General features: G+C 46.8%; 1 protein-coding gene across 3 annotated transcripts; it reads left to right on the top strand.

Annotated features, from left to right (window-relative positions):
- The first annotated feature begins 7019 nt into the window (after positions 1-7019).
- Positions 7020-20120, top strand: LOC310901632 (carnosine N-methyltransferase 2). 3 transcript variants are annotated; one of them, XM_083841587.1, is made up of 9 exons: positions 7020-7807; positions 8365-8579; positions 10691-10752; positions 12116-12254; positions 13687-13739; positions 16991-17098; positions 17210-17340; positions 17933-18026; positions 19040-20120. In XM_083841587.1, the coding sequence occupies exons 2-9, from the start codon at positions 8554-8556 to the stop codon at positions 19393-19395; spliced, it is 969 nt and encodes a 322-aa protein (XP_083697713.1). In that variant the 5' UTR covers positions 7020-7807; positions 8365-8553; the 3' UTR covers positions 19396-20120. The 3 variants fall into 3 exon arrangements, with proteins under 3 accessions (XP_083697713.1, XP_083697714.1, XP_083697712.1); XM_083841588.1 differs by lacking the exon at positions 10691-10752 and having other exon boundaries at positions 7023-7807; XM_083841586.1 differs by lacking the exons at positions 7020-7807; positions 8365-8579 and having other exon boundaries at positions 8588-10752.
- The last annotated feature ends 905 nt before the right edge of the window (positions 20121-21025 follow it).

Raw genomic sequence — 21025 nt, 5'->3', positions numbered from 1 at the left:
ATATTATGTTAACTAACTTATTCTCCCTACTGAAATAAAAACGAAACAAAACAAAACAAAACCAAAAAACTCCCTCCCATACTTGCATTGGGTAGGGAAGATCTACAAAATTATTAAGCAATGGTAGATTTGATAAGCTAATATGAGTATTAAGACAACATGAGTGTAAGACTGTTCTCCAAAATAGGATATTTTTAGTATTGTAAAAGTACTTTAGTATTAAAAAAGTAGAAATTGAGTAAAGCTGTGTTCCCCCTCCAGGCCCTGACTTTGGGGTGCCCACGAAGGCGCAGCACAGCCCCAAACACAGCATTCATTGCGTTCAAGTCATGGCTATAGGCACAGAGAGCTCGCATGTCTCATCACAAAACTAAAGGACTGTGGTGAAACAGCTCCCGCCTCTTATTTTCCCCACCGGTAAGTGCTTGTAGAGGTGTTTTGCAACCTTGCCGTGATGGCAATAAGCCTTTATCTGAACAAATTGATCCTGAGACACTGGAGTTTGTACCTTGTTTGCTGCCGCCTTGCCTGCTGTTTCTATCCTGGCTCCAAGCAGGTACAAATAATGAATTAACTGCTGGATAAGCCCCGTGGTCCCCTGAGCAATTATTCTGGCTTCTACCATAGCAGACTCAATTTGTCCTGCAATAAGTACAATTTTCTGAGAAGTTAGTTCTGGTTCAGGCACTAATGATCCACATCTGTGCAGCACAGTTGTTTTTTGGGGGAACCAGTTGTGAGCCAAGCTGTCAGGAAGAGCCGTACATTGGCATGCAAAAAAGCACACTGCTCAGTGCTGTGGTCCTTCAGGGGATGCAAATACACTCACCGCTCCGTGTGGTATTAGGTCAATTAGCAGAGAGAAGAGTGGTGTAAAGCATGCAGTGGTCTCCAGCACATGGGCAGCATGTTAGCAACCCTTGCTTCACAGTCTCAGGAACATTGGCACTGGCAATTAGACAAGAATTTTGATCTCAAACATGTAAAATTTGTTTGCAGAAAGTACTCCGGGATGGAAATGCAGGTGCTGGTTAGCAATGTTATTTCATACAGCTGCTCATTAATTCTGGGAAGGAAGTGCCGTTGTATGGTAAGAAAGAGCACTGCCAAATTACGTGTTTGAGCAGCAGCAGAGGGGACTGTCACCACCTCCAGTGGGATGAGTAAGCTGGGTGGTGATGGGGAGCCATCGGGCAAGAGATGCTGGGTGCTTGAGGCTTTTCTCTATTTGGTTTATCTTCAAGGTGCTCAAACATGGTGTAAAACAGGACATGATTTCCTTACTTTGCTGTTCTAGCAAGGTTTGTAAGAATTTCCGTACCAGCTTCATCATTGTAATCAAAGTTTCATTCTTTGCATCATATTCTGCTGAGTCAAAATTGCCTGGCCCAGTAAAACACCTGTAAACAATGGTAACTCTTCTACACAGAAATGGTGTTAAGCAGTTGTGAAACCTCTGCTGCAACTCCAGAGTGCTACAGGTGCTTTGAGCGCACACATCCTGCACACAAATAACCTCCCTGCGTCACGCCTGTGTCCGAAATGCAAAGTCCACTGCTGAGAAGGTTTGGCAGTGAAGCTTTATGGTATTGTGCCCAATCTGTAAGTAGATGCAAAATCACGAACAGCATTATATCCTGTTTACTCATTTTGAATATATTATTAAGTGTTTATTGGTACCAAAAGGGCATAATTAAATAGCATGCCAGCTGCAGATGAACACTGTATTGATGATAGCTCATGACACAGGAGACGAGTGAATTTTATTAACTTCATCATTTCCAATCCTCAGCATTGTAAAGAACTCAGACATTTTCTATTACAGTTGCAGATCTACCTTAACATCACTAAAGCAATCATAGGCATAAACTGAAAAATAATTAAAGGCCTGGTGACAACTTGATAACACTGGATAATTAAAGTGTTGGTAACAAAACCTGAATTTTAATTTTTCTCATTATACCTGATACTAGAAATTGAGATGGAAAACATCTTCACTATAGGAAAGCTCACCCACATATGTATTATTTAAGGAGGAGCAGGTGCCAGAGCCGAGCACTGATTTTCCTGAGACGTTTGGTGCTGGTCCTGCCATGCTCTGTCACACCTTCCTGGGTTCTTCCCCACCTCCCAGGTCAGTGGTCATGCCCCTGCTCGGGGAATTAGCTCAAAAACTGCTTGGGGAAAAGGAAATGAGGTTTTGAGGCTGGGTGGGAGAGCAAGGGTATGGATAGGGGGCCAGGACATCATGGCTTGTTGTTGCATCGGTGCCCACAAAGGCAATTTTTGCCTCTAATAAGTATATATGATATTAATAGTTTGACATTGCTTCAAAGACATGTTTAATCAACATTGCTGAAGTCTCTAAGCTGTACCATGAGTACAAAGAGCACCAGAGAGTGAGCGCAGAAGACCATTTTGGCTCTGGCTGCATGCTTAGTGTTAGGACTGGCAGTGAGTGCCTCTTCAACTCTGTTATCTCTTCCACTTCTGATCCTTTGTAGGTTATCTTAATATCCTCTGTATCCTTGCCACCTCATTTGGAAGCTCTTTAAGTCAGTCTTTTCAGTCTTTACTTGGGATTCCAGTGAAAATCAAATTGTAAGTAGCAAACAGAAACAGGAGGAGTTTTGGTAGGACTGGGACATAGGCAATGTCTGGGGAATGGATATCTGTCTGCCTTCCCAAAGAGCAGTAAATCTTGAGATGAAATAAAGCACAAATACCCCAGAAAACACAGACTCTGCTCCCAGAAACCAATAATCCCAGGTAGCAAAAGGGGAGCCATCAGGAGGCAGAGAGGAAAAGAAAAAGTATTTTGCCAGGGGCTTGCAGCTCCTGTGCTGCAGGGATATTCTCCAGGAAGCCTACTCCCACAATTTTAAGTTTCTCAGACATTTCTGTAATTCACACAGTCTCTCCCAAGGAGCTGTGGGGAGCTTGGCCCCAGGAGGAGCAGCGGTTGTTGGGGCGCATCCTGCACATCGCCCATTTTGGGACCACAGCTCTTGCTGTGCCAGAGCCAAGGGCAGGATTAAGGTGCATTAAGGCAGGAGTTTCCACCCAGTTTAGCTGTGCTGCCTCTGCCAGAACCGAGCAGCACAGCGGCAGATTGTAAAGGGACTCAGGGCCCTGCAACTCTATCAGTTTTGATCAATTTTTCAGCCGAGTTAGTAATACACCGGAGAGCGTGTCAACCTGCTTTATGGAGGTCTGCAAGTGCCTACCATGGCTAATCCATAACGCTCAAATGGTTTCCTGGAAAACAGACATTTTGTTGTCACCATGAGGAGACTGCTAAGCAGCGTGGGGGGGAAATACAGAGGAAAACCGTGTGGCTGCTGCAGGCCCTGCCGGAGCTGCAGGTAGCTCCGGGCAGGACTCGCCTGCAGCACCCAAGGGACGGGCTGGGGGCAGCATGGGGCAGTGGGGAGCCCCAAAAAAGCAGCAGCACTTCTCTTTCTCTTTAATGGAACCTAGCAATCAATTTTTAGCAGCTCATGGAGAAGCAATTTGAAACACAAAGCAGTTTCCTCTCCTTCTGCCCCCCAGTTCTGAAATCATGGCTTGCTATGAACTGATGGCTTTATCTGCGTGCTTGAGGCATAGTGAGTGAGAAGGACAGTTCGTCACTTAAATATGCGAATGCTTCTCCCGGTCTTCTAGATTTATCATTTTGATACAAGATTATTTTGCTTTTAGGGTACTTACCAAAGCCTTTTCTCTCAGACTCCCTGTCGGAGCTGATTCTTCAGCCCAAGGCACTCTGACTCCCCTTCCCCTTTCCCTACTCACCAGCCACTGAAAGCTTTCATGAAATTGCCTTTAAATGAACCCGTGCCTGGACTTCTTTCAAAGCATCCGGGTGATTCCTGAGGTCCCTTCCAACATGAGCTTTTCTATGGTCCCAGGATTCTACGAGTCATCTTTAGGGTGCCCCATCATACCCCCGAGGCTGGAAATTAACCATTAAAAACATGCTAGGAGAGCTTTTTCCCATTCACCTGACTCTGGGAGCTGGGAATTAACAAGAGCACCAACATCCCGATGCTGGGTGCTCAGTGCAGCAGCCCAAGGCCAGGGCTGGTGCATGTAGGGGCCCTCGTGCACTGCGTGTCCCCGTATCCCACGTGCCCTACAGACCAGGGCTGACCCTGCCTGTGCCACTGCCAAACCAGTCTTTTTGATCGTGTTTCTCTTCTTATTAATAGGGCAAATGCCAGTCTCACAGGAGGAGGAAAAAATTGCCTGGAGATTTGACTGCTGAGCCTGAGGAAAATCTCCTGACTTTTTTTCCATGGTAAATGTTCCGAACTATGGCCATTTTCAGAGATTACCTCTTTCCTGAGAACCCTTTTTTTTCCCCACTGTGTTCAATATAAAGTACTTTTCCTTTCCACAGCCTATAAAAGAAGGCTAATCCGCAAACTGAAAGCCAAGTCCTTTGCCCTTCCCGGTGCTGAGCCGTGACGCAGAGAAAAATACTCTGCCAGCAGTAATCGCGTCGCAACTGTTGCCTGCGGCCTGCTTTACGCAGGATGGCAAGTCAGCAAGTGATATGGTTCCAAATGACCTCTGTCAGTGCCTAAAAAGAAAAAGCAAAGACCACAGCAGCCCGTGTTACTGGCAAAGGCCGCCTCAAGCACTACCAAGGGAGAGCCGAGGGGAAGAGGAAGAGCAGAAAAGTGTCCTTGCATCACCATCTAGTGGCTGCAGGTCGCTGTGTTTGGTAAAATAAATCCAGCGCCCACAGGTCCTTTTGTGGGGACATTTTCTCCCCTGCCTGTTAATGCCTTGCAACCTGCCAAGTGACGGAGAAGCACATTGCTATACCTGTGTCAGAAATGCCGGGCTGAGACCAAGCTCCTAGATGCGTTGTATTTCTGCGATACAGCTACAGATGCTCCAACTTCCCATAAATGTACCTTATTTTCAGGCTCTCTTGAACCAGAAACCCTGCTCAAGGAGCGTTTCTCAAGGCTCAGTCTCCACGGCCTTACCTTTCGCACAGCTGACTTTGAAGCAGGGCCAAGAGCTCTTCCATTGGCAAGCCTTTACACTTCTGTACACAGGTGTTTGAAAATGCCCTGCTCTGGGGCACTGCATGTCAGATGTGTTGAATCCCGCCGATGAAGTGCGGTGAGCAGGTCCCAGCCCCTTCCCCGGTCTCCAGCTGCTCGGGGCTGGCAGCAGCACAAGTACAGCCGTGGAAATTGAAATTCTGAGCGTATTTTCCCCGTTGAAGACCTGTGAGCTACTGAGGGTAAAAGACACACTTCACCATGACTGTCTCTGCTCTCAGAGATATATTTTTTAAATGCTTTATGGTCTGTAGAGCAAAAGCTGGTCTTCACCTTGAATCAAATATCCTTTTTGGAGGCGGTCACATTAGACTCCCCCTCTGCCCTCGCCTTAGCTCTATAATTACAGCTACATGAGATATGACCTCTAGTCAAATAGTCTGAAAAAAGGTTTTTTAAAAGCTCTGGAAGAACTGCACCAGCAGCCAGAATTTAATGAAAAGGCAGGAAGGGCTGTGTTAGAAAAAAAATTGATCTCCAGACCTAGAAGCTTCAGTTTTGGGGGAGATAGATTGAAATGAAATGCCACTGGGTTTGTTTTCCTCCAGAAAAGGGGCACTCTCTGGGAGGAGTGCCCTGAGGCTCCCTCTGCAAAAACCAGGGCAGGCACAAGGGTGTCTCCTCTTCCCACCCAGCATGGGCACATGCTGCTGGTCTCACAGTACAATGGTCCCCGCCTCTTCTGTAAGCATCACGCAGGTGGTCACCACTGCAGTGCAGGGACCAGGACGTGCTGCTGCCGTGTGTTAAAATATATAATGGGGATTTACCCCATCCAGGCTTTTTTCACGCAAATGAGAGAAACAATGTAAATTGAGAAGATGTTTTTAATATCCAGAGCAACCAACAGGGGCATTGAGATATGTTTGTGTTTCCCTGAACGAAGAAAATACTGAACCGAAATCTAACTGTGGTCCTAATCGAGGTTTAAGTCCAGTTCGGGTAGCTCCCACAAATGTAGGTTTTAACTCAGCCAGAACCTGATGGGTTCTTGCCCAAGCTCAGGGCTCTGCACTGCCCCAAGGGCCCAGGTGGATTATGACAATTGCCTCTTACAACCAGTACTTCTTTTGCTTTTTCAGTGTTTATCAGAAGTCATATTCTTTTCCCTAAAGGAAAAAATCTGCATACACGTATAGTGCATTTTAAACTCCAAGATTTGATTCTACCTGGAATCCGTTAAATATTTAATAGGATTAATGTAAAATAAAACTTATTCTGTAATGAGAAATCTTGTTATTAACTACAGAATTGCTAGTTATCTTACTCTGCACCAGATCTTGCCTAATGTAGAATAACACGTGTGCACCTTCACTTAGGAGAATATAAAAACTGCCGGGTTTACCTTAGAAATTTTGTCTAGAAAACAGAAAATGTCTACCTGATGAAAACACTGCTAAGGAATAAAAGAGCTCTGCTCATAATAAAATAAAAGCTGCATTTACATGGACCTTAATCAATTGTTCCAAACAGAGTTAAGAGATTTTTAAAAATAGGCTAAAAATACCATGAGGAGCTCTGTAAAAATGCTGAGAGCCTTCCTGACATTCATCATCCTAAAAGCTGATCGCTGCCAAATGTTAGAAGATAAATTCATTGAAATTCCATGTACTCACCAAAGTGAAATTGGCCAGATTATGATTTTTTAAAATCTCCACAGTTCTAAACAATAACAACAACAACAGAATATCAAAAAATCCCAAGTGGGACTGTTTGGGAAGCAAGAGGGCATAGAAAACTGGGATTTAAAAAAGGATTTTTTTTTTCTGGGTAGAGCTGTTGCCCAGCACCTTTTCCATGGAACAGTGCAATCCAGGTGTATGTGCTTGACCTGGAGTGGAACAAAGCACAGATTACATAAACCCCATTTTCTAACAGCGGTCAGCCCCACACTGAATCCACAAGCTGCAAGGGCACCAGGAGCAGGCACCTGAGGCACATGTGCCCAAACCGCGCTCCCTGCATCCCCAGCCGCCTGTCCCATTGCATCCCAATTGAATCTGAAGCTGCAGCTCGGAGGTGGGGTGAGTCCCTGGTGCATCCCACCTCAGGCCAGTGGCTCGACAAGCCATGCCGTGAGCCCAAACCCAGCCTGGGCAACGTCGTGTCAAACCAGTCGTGGATTTCCAAGTAACCAAATGCAGTTATTTGGAGGCACAGGTCTGGGGCTTGTCTCCACAGGCTGATGGAGAAGGGGACATTGAAGGGGCAAGGCACACTGTGGGTAATATCAAATCCTAAGGAACAGTGGCTGACCTGTTCCTGAAGGGCCAGTAGCCCCCACACTGGCTGCAGCCTGTAGGGAAACAGTGCTGCTTTGTTTTGCCAGCAGGCCAGCCTTAGCTTCAGTCATCATCCCACTGCAACCCTCGGAGTCCAAACCCCAACCTTTCTACTTGCACGAAACACACAGTTCAGCACGGATTTAGTCAGCGGCTTGCCAAAACACCCAAAAGCACAGCGTGCCAAGGGTCCAGCCCCCGGAGCTGTGGCTCCTCTGAGGGCTGGCGGCACAGCAGGGCTGTGCACAAGGCGCCCTTGTCCCTTGTGCTGTGGAACAAAGGCCGCTGCTGTGTGCTAATGCCGGCAGCTCGGCGGCGGGCAGGGGGGCGATGGGGCGGGCAAGGGGCGGATTAGCCTCCAGTGAGCCCACACGGAGCTTTCCGAGCACCCTGCAGCTCCCAGACGCTGGAGGTTTCCGCACAGTCCACTGTTGCTTCAGGAAGGTAAGGCTGCGGGGTGCCCGGCCTGCTGAGCGCTGCGCCTTGGGGTGGGGCAGGCAGGGCTTTTGGGGTGAACGCTGAGAAAGGGAGCAGGATTTATGTGCCTTCTGCTTTTAGCTCAGGGAGAGGATCTAACTGCTGTGGTTTAACAAGCCAGGCAGGAGCAGGCTGTGCTTGCTGGCCCCCGGCCACCCAGCATCCCCTCCCCATGTCCCCATGTCCCCTCTCCTTCCCTGTGCCCCCTCTCTGGGGATGGCGGTGGGAGGCACTGCAGGGCTGGGGCAGCCAGCACGAAGGAGAAGCAGAGTTCAAAGCAAATTAAAAAGTGCATAAAACAGCCCCCGGGTCTGCCTGGTGGTGGCTGATGTCCCTCATCCACTTCCACTGGAGTTGTAAAGGCCTCAATCTGTCCCTTTTTTCCCCCTTAAAAACAGCACGGCTCCTTGCCAAAGCGTTTCCCCTGTCGTCCCCTGTGAGAGAGGACGGCTCTGGGGACGTCACCGCTCGCACGGGGCTCGGGTTTCCCGTTTTCACTCAAGTGACGCTGTCTGTCCCGACAGGTGCCGGCAAGAGGCCACCGCCAACGTCCCCGCGGGCTGAGCGAGCGGCTGGCGCAGAGCAGGACACCGGTGGCAATGCTCACCTAGGAGCCTCGCTGGCCTCCACCCGCACCTGGGCACCCACACACGGTGCTGCCACCACACACACGCAGCCAGGTGGAGGAGAGACCCCCAACTCCAGCCCCAGCCATGGAGCCCGCCCCCGAGATGAAGAGGTACGTGGGTTTGGGAAGGGCGTCCCCGTGCAACATGGGGACGCGTGTGATTTGGGAATGAAAGTACGTGTGCCCCTGTCCTGGGAGGGATGGTGGATTTGTGGAGAGATTCTCTGTGTTTAGTGGTGATGGAATTAGAGAGATTCTGGGCTCGTGGTTTGGGGTTTCAGTCAGCCTCCAGGGAGGCAGGAGCAGGAGGCTCCCTGTGCCTCTGCCCACGGTGCTGCCAGGGGGAGCCTTTGGCTGCCGTGCTCAGTGCTCCCAGTGGGTTTCGGAGTCCTGGACTAGCTCAGGGATGGGCAGCTCCAGCCCAAATTGTTACTGTCAAGTCTATTTTTAATCTGGATGTTAGAGAATGTCCATTTATTCCCAGTGATAAGTAAGCCTGTTCCACCTTCCCAGCAACAAGAATTAAGCAGTTTTAGAAACCCTGCCCGGGGAGAAACACCAAAAACCTCAGTGGAAGAATTAACTTGGCATCATCCTTCTTGGTGAATACTTGTGCTGCACAGTCTGTTCGGGCCACCTGGCAGGTCTCCTGGGATGGCTGGAAACATTTGACCGGTCAGAAATGGAATACGTGTCCCTGGACCATCTCTGTGCAGGGGGTACCATGCCACCTCTCAGCATTTTAGTGGGAGATTTATTCTGAAAACCATCTTGCTTGGTTCTGCCAGCAGGGAGGGCAAAATAGTCCTCTCTTTTGACAGGCAGAGATGGATGAGGTCAGAGGGTCGAGTGGAAATTTGAGGGACTGGCCTGCAGCCAAGCTGGAGCTCATGGAGGGAGGCTGAGTTCAGGCTCATTACTGCTGAACTTTTGCAGGGCCTTTTCTGGGAGATTTGAGATCAAGATGGTAGAACTGAGACCCTTGATCTGCCTCATGGGAGTCAGGGGAGCTCTTTCTACAGGATTTTGGCCATGAACTCATGAAATGGACCGTTCTTGAAGGAACCTGGCACTGCCCCAGCATCTCCAAGTATTCTGGGACACCTTAGTCTCTTCTTTCCTTCATTCACCAAAGCAGTGCATTATTTCCACACGCGCCCATTTCCATGCTACCTGCTAGCACAGTCATTGTGTATTTGTGATTCAAAGCCTCCACTACAAGACTCCCATTTTTCTTTTCCACCCCCTGGCTTGTTTCCTATTCATGTGAGAGCTTTTCCCTGGCAGAGGGGAGTTGAGGGCTGCTTACAGCTTTTGCAGACTGTTTGTCATGAAGCATTTTGTAATGACAAAGCTTTGGGAGCAGCAATATGGCTAAACCAAGGTTACACAGGAATATCACTCCTAAATCTTGTTGCGCTTCTCCATATTGAAATGCAGTTAAGTAGAAGATGACTTTGCATAGGTAGCTTCATGCTAAAACTTTCTTTGTAGAAATGAGGTCTTCAATTTCATTTCATACTTCCTGAAATGGTATCTCATCCCTGTTTCATAGATGTAGCACATTATCATAGGAAAATGAAGATGTGACTTCATTGCTGGAAATCTTCACACATTAAAAAAAAAAAAAAAACACACCAAAAAGCCTATTTTAAGAATGAAAACATTACCTGAATGAAAATAGCAATGGTACAATGACTTCTTTGCCTTTTGCCCTTTGAATCCTATGTCTTCTAATATTCACCCAAGTAACATTTGCATCCAGGAAAAACTGAAGTTAAAAAACAAAAGCAAAACAAACACTGAAACATTGGGCCAATCAATTCACTTCAGATGCTGAAGCTCACTATAGCCTTTTCCTAATTTCACTGTTATTTCTTCTACTCCGTTCATGATTAAAGGCTTCACAGAGTGTGTAATATCAGTTAATCTAATGCCTTCCACTGTATTGACTGGTTAATGATTCTTCAGAGGGAGAAAAAGCTTCCACGGCACATCTCAGACAAGCAGTGGTGCAGGTGGCCACTCCATCGGTGACACTTCTGGGTGATCAGCTAACCAAGAAGTTCTGCCTTTATTGTACTAAAAGAACACAAACCTATTGATTATTGAGCAAGGACAATTTGTCCTGGAGTATCTTCCTTTTGTTCTGCATTTTCAATGCAGCTACATAAAAGCGTACAGGTTCTTCAAATAACCGAAGTGCTATACTTTCCTTACAGGAATAGGTTCCCCAGCATGAACTTTGAAGCAGAGATTCTGGCAGCTCCACACGATAATTCAGGTATTTGGGAGAAAAATCAAAAAAACAAAAAGGAGATTAAAGTAAACTACCCACTCCACTTGCTATCACTACAAATATATCTTGTTTTGGAAACAGAGTTGGAAGTTGTTAAAAAACCAAACAAGCAAACAAAAAAACAGGATACTACACTGAATACTGTTCAGGGGAAGTCCGATATATACTAGGGTATAGTTCAAAGTGCTGAGGTTAGATATTGATACCTTTTCCTCCAATAGGGCTATACATTGGATCACCATTCATACCTTGCAGAAAAACAGCAGCCAGGGACATGTGATTTTGGAAAGAGCATAGGTGTCCAGTTAAGATTGCACAGTCCTGTATGACACACACAAAGTTTTTTTATCAATAGCAACTAAAAGCAGAATTTCAATAAGCAACTCCTCAAAAGGCAAAAATGAGGATGAAGATGCTCTGCTGAATCCTGTCCTGTCCTTCATTCTCATTTTGTTTAGGAGGAGAAGCTGTTTTTTTGTGCTTTTTTTTTTGTTTGTTTTGTTTTTCTTTCTAAACACTACCTTTTTAATGCCAATCTCAGATGTTGAGGCTGGCACTACCACTGCATCCCTACCGTCATTAGGATGAGACAGCAAGAAACTGTGTTTTTGCGATAACTGCCTCCATCTTCTTGAGTTGCCCTGGGCCTTTGTTCAGAGCTGCAAATCCTAGTCTTGGTGGCCTGCACTTCAGCATGAGCCCATTCAGCTGAAATGCTTTTGCTGCCATCTGCCCTCATGGCCATGAGCTGAAACTTCCAGCAGGGAATTCACTTACCCAGCAGAGCACTGCTGTCCCACGCCAACGAGAGTCGGAAATGAGGCGCATGGCGTTAACTATTTTTGCTTCAGCTGCAGGTGTGCGTTTTTGTGTTGCATCACCCCAATAGCAAGGGTGCCAGCAGCTGGCGGTTTCATTTAGGCTGTCCAGTATGTGCAAGAGCCACAGCCCTTCCAGGTCTGGACCTGCTGAGCCTTCTCATTCTCTGCCTTTAGTACTTCAGTCACTTCCTTTTCTGCAAATCAAGTCGTATCCAGCTAAGCATCTTCAGGAAATAATGGGGCCATTTCCTCAGGGCAACCTGCGGAACTGATGGTGACTTAACAAATATACTGGTGTCAAAGGGCATCAAAGAATATTTTTCACACCTTTAGTGTCAACACACAGAAAGTTTTTGTGTGAGCCCGCTTGCATGGATGGCTCCTGGGCTCCGTGTCCTCTGTCTTCCCGAATCTCTGGCTTCTGTTGGGTTGGGCTGGGTTTGGTTTGGTTCCTTCCACAAGGTAAGTGCTTCGATCCTTTATTTGCCTGGACGTCACTAACACACAATTCATATTTGTTTCTCAAGAGCTATATGTGGTCCCCTCCATGAGAAGTCTCACGGCTGAGGAGTATGTAGAGGCCTTTAAGTCATTTTTGGATCATTCAACAGAGCACCAGTGCATGGATGAGTTCAACAAGGAAGAAATGCCTCGCATCATGGCAGGGTAAGGAGCGCGTCCTCTGAGGTGTGAAAGCCATCTGTTATCTGGGGAGGGCAACCTGTGCATGAGGGTCAGCAAACATGTTTAAGGGTTTTCTGGGGCGTGAATGAACTTTTAATGCTTTTCAGTTTTAAGTCCCTTAATAGTGGTCTTTAGGATATTCTGTTTAATGTCTCAAGTATACATGCAATTTCAATTAATATATTGTGTTGCTTCTCAGCTTATGTTAGGGAAAGAATCAAGACCTTATTTTCATGTCCATCTGCTTTCATTAGCTGATTTTCAAAGGATTAACGATTTTTGGATTTTTTTCTCCCCCTCCTTTTTTTTTTCTTCAAAAGAAAGCTCCCTCTTGTGCTCTATGCCTGCTTTTGGGACTTCATCACACATCAGTCCAAACAGAAACACATCTCTAATTCTGTTCTAGTGACTAATTCTTGCTTTTCTCAATCCCCTAAGACCTCCTTATTTCTATCCTAAGTCGATTTGCATTGCTTAAGTACCAAATGATAATCAGTTTTGTGAAGTACTGATGTAACATATTAAGCCTGTGTGACTGCAGATAGTTTCAGAACAGGCTAGATCCAAACCACAAGAAAAGTCTTTCAAGTCTGGATAATTTTTGGATGTTGTAGAAACTGTATTCTCCTTTGAGAAAAACACTTAGGCAGGTAACTTCAGATGCTTATATCTATATCTGTCTGTCTGCCTAACTATCTATCTAAAGTAATAGAAGCAATAATAAAGAAAGAAATTATTTGGGGAAAATTGAAATGCAGCATTTCTTTATGTGAGTTTTAAACGATTCTGTTTGCTGGACCAATTCAAAACATTGCAGCTTAGTAGGATTCTAATCTGGGGTTCTAATTCTGGGTTCTAATTCTGGGATTCTAATCTTCAAAAATATTGAAGATTCTGAACTTTGCTCCCAATTTCAAACCAAGGTGAATATTGAAAAGAGAATATTTACAGTTATCTGGATAGCCCAACTTTTGATTTTTTTCTGAGCATTTATAGCCAATGTCAGAAAACCAGACTTGTCTCCTGAGGACAAAGAGGTTTGCCCCGGCTCACCTTGTCCCCGCAGCCCTGGCCAAGCACAGCCTCACTCCCTGCAAAGCGAACCCCAGGCCCAGGTTTTCTCGAGGCTGTTTTGCATGGTGCCAGCCACAGCTTGAAGAAAACTCTGGCAAGGAAAGCGAAACACTATACCCTGCTGCCTACTGTACTTTTAAATATGAGCCTGCTTACACAGGGCCAGATCCTGCTAAGAAATAAGTTATAGCTGGGCTCCACAGGGATGCTCGAATTTTCATCTCAATTCATGTGACTCATTTCAGTAAAATTCCTGGGCCAATGTGGCATCCAGGATATTAGAATTAAAACAGAGTTGTGTGACACAGTGTGGTTGAGTAACGTGTACTTGTAATTTCAGTCTCGGCAATGGAAAATCGATGATAAATGTTCTGGGCGTGGGGAGCGGCACAGGTAAGGAGCTGAACAGCACAGCTGATGCTGGGGGATGGGGGTCCTGGGGGTAAGGGAAAGCTCTACCCAGGTTCTGGGCAATGGGGAGAGTTACTCAAGCATTAATAACAGTATTCCTCATGGAAATACCTTCCTCTTGATGATTCTCTCCTGACTATGTATGTCTAAAAGCAAGGAGTCCTCCAGGTTAGGTAGGAGAACACCATCAAACCTCATCGGAAGGAATTACAGACACCTGGGGTTTGTTCCACCCAAAGGTCCTGTCTTAGGGTCTCCCACCCAAAGGCACCTCCCATTGTGCATTGCCTTCAGGGTCTGCAGAGGTGAAAGCTGGGCTTTGTTTGGCTGCAGGTGGTGCTCAACCAGCGGAGATGAACAGGGGCTGGCCACAACCATTAGCACGGGGCCTCATCAGCTTCTTCAAGATGTGCTTCTTTGTTATTATTGTTTTCATCTGGTGATAAGAGGGGTTTAACTGCGAATGGTATTTACTCCCCCTCCCACAGAGAAGAAAAGTCTTTTGGCAGAAATAACCATAAAGTTGTTGTAAATGCATTTTTTTGGAAAAAAAAATGCAGCTTTGCTCCTAGGGAAACCGGGAGAAAATACAAAATAGAGAAAAGAAGTAGCAGGTTGATTTGTCAGAGTTTGATTTTGCTTTAGAAAGTATTTTCAACTGAATTATAAGTGTTAATACTTCCTACTGAAAGATTTTTTCTCACTTGTTTTGATTGTTTTCCTGAGTAAGAAGAAAATAGCAGTGATTGTTTTCTCCAGCTGGGAATATGTTGGAGCATATAAGAGAGTGAGGAGGAAGAAATCATTCAGTTCTCAATTACGCTCTGTTCTCATTAAGTAATATAAAACCGAAATTCTGTTTGACTCCAAGAAAGCACAAGGGAAAGGCGAACCCTTTACACTGCCCTCATTTTCCCTTATTTCCTCTTCAGAAGAAGTTTCAATGGGAAAGAAAAGCCCTAAGGCAGGCTGGCAGGGGCACGGGCTCACACCCTGCAGCGTGCCGAGGCTGCCTGAGCCGAACTTGTGCGTGCTGCACGGGAGTGAGCCAGCGTGGCACCGAGCGAAAGGTCATGTGTGATCCCTGACCTTCTCAGGCTTGGACTCTGGTTTCACGCGGCCGAAATCAGTTTCGTCGACTGAACTATTAAAGGCGAATGTGACCCGCTCCGCATCCTAAAAGGCTGCTGCTTGGTCCTGGCCACGCTTGCTCATTCAGCCCTTGTTCCCCGCGGCTGGTGCAAGCACCTTGGCTGTCAGCTCCCGGCGAGTGACCGCCTGGGCTGCGGCTGCAGTGAGGCTGCCACATTTCGGCAGTGCCCTGATGTGGTTCGTTGCTCTTGGCTTCCCCAGTTTTCTGCAGGAGGCACATGAGCCTGTGGATGGGGAAACCTGAGCAACGTCAAATGGTGAGTCCCCAGGGACCATCTTTGCATTTTATTGCACCTTCTGAGCCCTCTCTCTCTTTTTATTTTTATTTATTTTTTTTTTTTTTTTGGGGGGTGGAGGGAGAGATCTTGGGAATATCCTGTTTGACCTCACAGAGCATGTGAAATGGTTGTCTTATCCACAGACTCTCAAGGTGTCTGCATCTTTTCTCTAAACTCAAGCCAGCAGCTCCCACCTGCCTCTACCAACAAAAGCATTCAACCTGTAGGAAGGCGGTGACCATGCAAAGCAAGAAAATGAAAAAAAAAAAGATTTTTATGTAACCATTCGTTCAAGGAAGATCCCTGTAGCAAGTAGTTGAATCAATTTACAGTCCTAAATGCCAGCTGGCAGTGCCTTGGGCTGGGGAGCACCAGCAATTAGCAGTTCCCAAATGTGGGCTCCTCACACAGAGCATTGCTGCCCCATGCCCTGGAGCCTCTGGTGGTGGCAGAAGTGTATTTCAAAAGTGTATTTTAAAAGTGATTTTGTTTTGTTTTGTTTTGTTGTTTTTTTCTAAAACTCTGTAAAGTTCCCTAATCCAGTCTTTGAATTAGCAGGTGATAATGCCCTTGCCTGTGCATCAGCAAAAACACACAGTAAAATACAGAGTTTCAGAGCAGGAACTCCTCTGCTCCAGCTCACCCGTAACACCAGTGCCAGCAACGAAACTGCCTTCAATGGATGCAGCCTCAGCCTCTTTCCTTGTGCCTCTGGCCAGCCCTGCACTGCCACTGCCACATGTTTCAGGGGTGCTGGGTACCTTTCTCCAATTTCAAAAGAGTCCTTCCTTGGATGTCAGTGCAGTGCCGGCATGGCTGGTATTTCCCTCCCTGAATTCTGTTTAATGTAACACCTGTCAAAGATGACAGCTTTCCTCATAGCATGTCCATCCATTAAAAGGCTAGAGAAGATGCAGTATCTCATGTCAAGCCCTCTGTGTGTGACATTTTCGTGGGCAGGACTATTTTTAGGCCCCGCCATCAGCTACAGACAGGATCCTCGCAGAGATCCACTGAAGGCTGTCACCTCTGTTTATTTCCATAGTCCCAGACAAACCAGGTGGACTTTGTACACTTGGTGCATCACAGCCCTTCTGACAGAGAACAAGGGTGACCTGCATCACCTCAAAAAGGGCTGGGTATTTTCTAGGACAGAAAGACAGACTGAGGCTTGCTCCCCCAGAGCTCAGACTGTGACAGAGGAGCACCAACAGCTCCAAATGCAGGGCACCTACATGATGCTCAAGCCACAGATAAGTGAATATTTGCAGCTCGAAGGTAACAACTGGGTAATGGGTTCCTAGAGCTGGGACCATGTGGCCTGGCTCCAGAGAGGACAGACCCTGTGCAGACCCCCAGGTCTCCAAGCAGTGTCACACCTGAGGCAAGGCAGCTGCCATCTCCCTGGGGCAGTGCCAATGGCAAAGCTGCACAGCCGTGCCAAATCCCTCCCTGCCTTCGTGCTAACTTTGTGTTTTTCTTGAAAACTAATGATTCCTTTTTTTTTTTTTAAACATTGATCTTCGATTATTTCAACCTGTTTCTCCCATGACCCAGAGTATTGCCATTAGTAGGTTTCTGCTCAGTTGCTTATTTCTTCCTTGTTTTTAGCCTTATCTCTAAGTATATGTTAACTTGAGCAGTTAGACATCGAGATAAGGCTGTTACTGTCTGAGATGCCACCATGCAAGGTAGAAAGTGCCTCACTTCTGCTTTGGGGATTTCCGAGCAGCAGGTGCACTGGCATCCTTTCATCACCATTCGAGTGTTTTTTTAAATAATGAATTTGTGTTTATTGAATAGGTGAACAGGATTTGAAAATGATCAGGATCCTGCAGGCTGCACATCCAGGGGTCCTTATTAACAACGAAATTGTAGAGCCCAACCCACAGCATGTGGCTGCTTACAAAGGTGAGGCTCTTTGGGCCACCTCCACTGCCTGGGGTACAGCCAGAACCGTTGATTTGTATGATGATTTGTTCTGCTGTTCTGTGATTTTTTTTTCTTCTACTTTTTAAACAGAGCTGGTTAATCAAGCTCCAGATCTGCAGGGTGTCTCCTTTATTTGGCACCAGCTCACTTCTTCGGAGTATGAACAACAGGTGAAAGAGAAATGCATAAACAAGAAATTTGACTTCATACATATGATTCAGGTAAGGAAGTATTTTTTTAATATAGGAGTATTACATTTCAACACTACCTTCTGCTGGATGTTGGGGGGACCGGGGATGAACACAGTTCTCCAGCAAGCAATAGCTTCTGCAGCAGCTGTACAAATACTAAACCTCATTCCTGATCCACCCAGGTTTTGGTCTCTGGTTTTCACTGGTTTAACTGTATGGTGGGTAATAAAACAGGACTGTCGGACAGACGCATAAAACATCACACAGAGACCAACAATTATGCTTTGCCACTTCAAAAAGCTGGAGTTTTTTGACCTAATCAGAATAATTTGGATGGCATTGAATGGAAATATTAGTGAACATCTGTATCTGTATCTGCACTCTCACACAGGGGCCTCGGCCGTGGGAAGTCAGCAAAAATAGTGAAGAACTTGCCTAAAAACTGATTAAAGGGATGCACACATCTTGCAGCCACAACACTGCTGGGCCTGAAGGGCGGCGCTGGGCGGGCAGCGACTGGGAAGTCGTGTAAAGCACCAGCTCTATAGAGAGGGCCTAAACCCTTGCAGGGCTCTTGCACCACGCAGGAGGAGTAATGGCTGCATGCAACTCTCCCTTCCAGATGCTGTACCGTGTGGAAGATATTCCTAATACCATCAAGTTTTTCCACAGCTGCCTCGACCACCAGGGTAAACTCCTGATCATAATTTTGTCAGGTAAGAGGGGCATCTCATTTTTGGCATCATTGCTGGTGTTTTGAAGGGCTATCGAGTATGAGAGCTACCAGTAATTGCCTCAGGATTTCAGTAGCAGTAATTGCATCACAATTAAACAAAACAAACATTGTATTATATAGGGAGCATGCAACCATGGGCTTAGTCTCTTGGACCCCGATGTCTGATGAGACTACAGATGTAACCTGTGTGCTCTTGCTTCCCTGCATGAAAAGTAGATGAATAACTCCATACCTCGCAGAGGCCTCCTGCCATGAAATTACTGGCTAGAGAGAAGTGTGGCTACTCCTGGAGGAAAGCCAGTCCTTGTTCATGGTGAAATGAGCACCATGCAAAGACAGCCTGAACTCTGGGGCACTTTGCACAGCGATGGCTAAAAACCCAGCAGGACAAGGGGAGCTGCCCAGAGCTGTGGGCTTTGAAAAAGAGGCACTTTTAAACTCATCATACTTATTTAAAAGAAAAAAAAAAGTGTTTTTTCCTATGTGCCGTTCATGAGTTCCCAGCTCATGGCATAGTGGACAAAACACAATTCTCCATGTTCGACATTAAACCTCCCTCCAGCACTGCTGGGGGGCTGTTTCTCTTGCTATCTGGGACAGACTTTTTCATGTATATGCTTTTGGATGTTAAAAATGAGGTTCAGTGCATAAAAACGCCTGCAGCATTCTATCAAAGGGGCACTTAAGGAGTAACATGCATGTGCAGGCTCTGTGCACTGATATAGCTGTGTGCACTCCTTGCTCCGGACAAACCCAATGCTGGTAATGGTCACCTGGGAGTTTCACTGAAACAGGAGAGTTTTGGAGGGAGGGATGCAGGTGGTCGTGGTTTTGCCTATCTTTATGAGTGGACTCTGGTGAGGGGAAAGCCCTTCTACTGCTCCTGGCAAGGTCCGTGCCAGCAGCAAGCATTTCAGCCCCATTCAGTCACTGCACTGGCTGGTGTTGGGCTGCCTTGGCGTTGTAGGACTGACCTCTCCTCCCGCCCTGCAGACAGCAGCGGGTGGGCCAGCTTGTGGAAGAAGTACAGGCACTGCTTGCCTTCAACTGACAGCGGCCACTACATCACCTCCGACGGCATCACGGCTGTTTTGAGGAGGCTCGGCATCCAGTACCGCGTCCATGAGTTCCCGTCGGGCTGGGATATCACCGAGTGCTTTGTCGAGGGGGACCCAGCCGGAGGCCAAATGATGGATTTCCTGACGGGGACAAAAAACTTCCTGGGCACGGCCCCACCGGCTCTGCGGAGGCATCTGCAAGAGGCTCTCTGTCAGCCCGAATGCAGCAGCAAGAAGGACGGGAGGGTCATTTTCTGCAACAACCTGAGTATGATCGTAGTTGAATCCTAGAGTCCGGACCAACTGCAGAGGCCAAGTCGGGGCAGTGTGGGGCGAGGTGGTTGTAGAGGGGCATGCAGGAAAGTGGGGCACAGCCTCCTGTTCCCAGTCTGGAGCAGCCTGCGACATCAAGGATGAGCTCTTTGTCCCATTGAGGTCAACAGGGCCAAGTTTTCACCCTGGAAATCTAGTCCAACCTCAGGAGAACATGTTCCAGAAAGTAAAGAGCTGCATCTCACTAAAAGCCGGCGTGGAAGGTGTTTTCTTTAATGGTATGCATCCTCTCTCAACTGGATTTCCAGTTTTCCATACAGATGGCATGTTTACATACCTAAAGACACGTCCATACGACTAGGTGCCGGGAGAAGGCTGCAGCCCCCATGCCAGCTGCATACACACCCGTTTCTTCCAACTGCACCTGGACAAAACCACCAAGGTGTCCCTGCTGCTTTGCCCCAGACATGTGCCTCAGTGCACCCTGACTGGAGCTGCTCGCTGCTCTGCACTAGGCTATTTCAATTATTATTATTTTTTAAATCAGCATAGCTATTTACTACCCTGAACATCTCAGCATCTCGCAATATAGACACGTCTTAAAAGATTTTCCACCTTTTTGTTTGGAGAATTTCTGGATTACAGGATAGTACTTGCCCAGTACTCTTTCAGGCAGGTTTTAATTTTGTTACTTTCTTACTACTGTTTTTCTCCATATAAAATAAAAGCCACTTTAAACCAAAGAATGTCACATCTTGCTCTGTATATGTGGGCTTACAGAAAATGAAGAGTGAAGAGGTTGTTTAGTTAAAAAATGGAAAAATGCAAAGTACCATTTTATGGAAACACCAAGTGCTTCTGTAAGTGAGAAAGGTGACCCTGAGGATGTGGAAGGGCCGAGCTGAGCTGCAGCTCACCCTCGTGTTTCCACAGCCTGGCCCCTGCCCTGAGCCTGCCCATAAGGATGACTGCAGCACAGCACCTACATTACTTAAATACAATGCATGGGCTTCAGATGGTCATGCAGGTAAGTTGAGACTACTTCTGCATGGTTCTGAGACTTTCAGAGGGCTGAAGGAGGTGCTGCCACGGCAGCTGGATGGAAAGGGAGACCTCACTCTGCATTTTGGGCCATGGTGCTGGGCAGACTTTGGGCTAGGCACAAGGGCAGAAGGGGCCCACGGTCCTGCTGGCCCCTTTGCAAATATCTGTCAGTGCAGGAAGCACCACCTCAGATGGGACATACCTGCAGGTGCAGAGCTCATCTCCATAAACTGATTTTTCATGCTTAAGCTGGAAAGTGTGGGCCCATGCTTTTCAGAGACTTTTCCTCTGAAACTACTGTATAGGGGGAAAAAAGACAAAAGGATCAAAGTGGAAAGCAGTAGAAAAATGGTAGCATAACATAATCTCTGGAAGGACCGAGGCACCCTCATCTGTAAGTACTATTGATTTGGCTTTTTCTTTGTTGTCAGCCTAAGAAATATCAATCCAAACTGGACAGCCTCCTCTGGAGTACCCGGTACCTATGCACAAGCTTTCCATTTTGATCCACATCATTCTTATTCTACAGTTGCCTCCTTTGCTTGCTCACAGCACCGGGCAGGGAGTAGATGGCTGGCCTGGCGGACAGGATGTCAGCAACGCT

This window comes from Anser anser, assembly GCF_964211835.1.
Source record: "Anser anser genome assembly, chromosome: 6".
In the NCBI taxonomy this organism is placed as follows: Eukaryota; Metazoa; Chordata; class Aves; order Anseriformes; family Anatidae; genus Anser; species Anser anser.
This window is presented reverse-complemented; position numbering and strand designations above follow the sequence as displayed.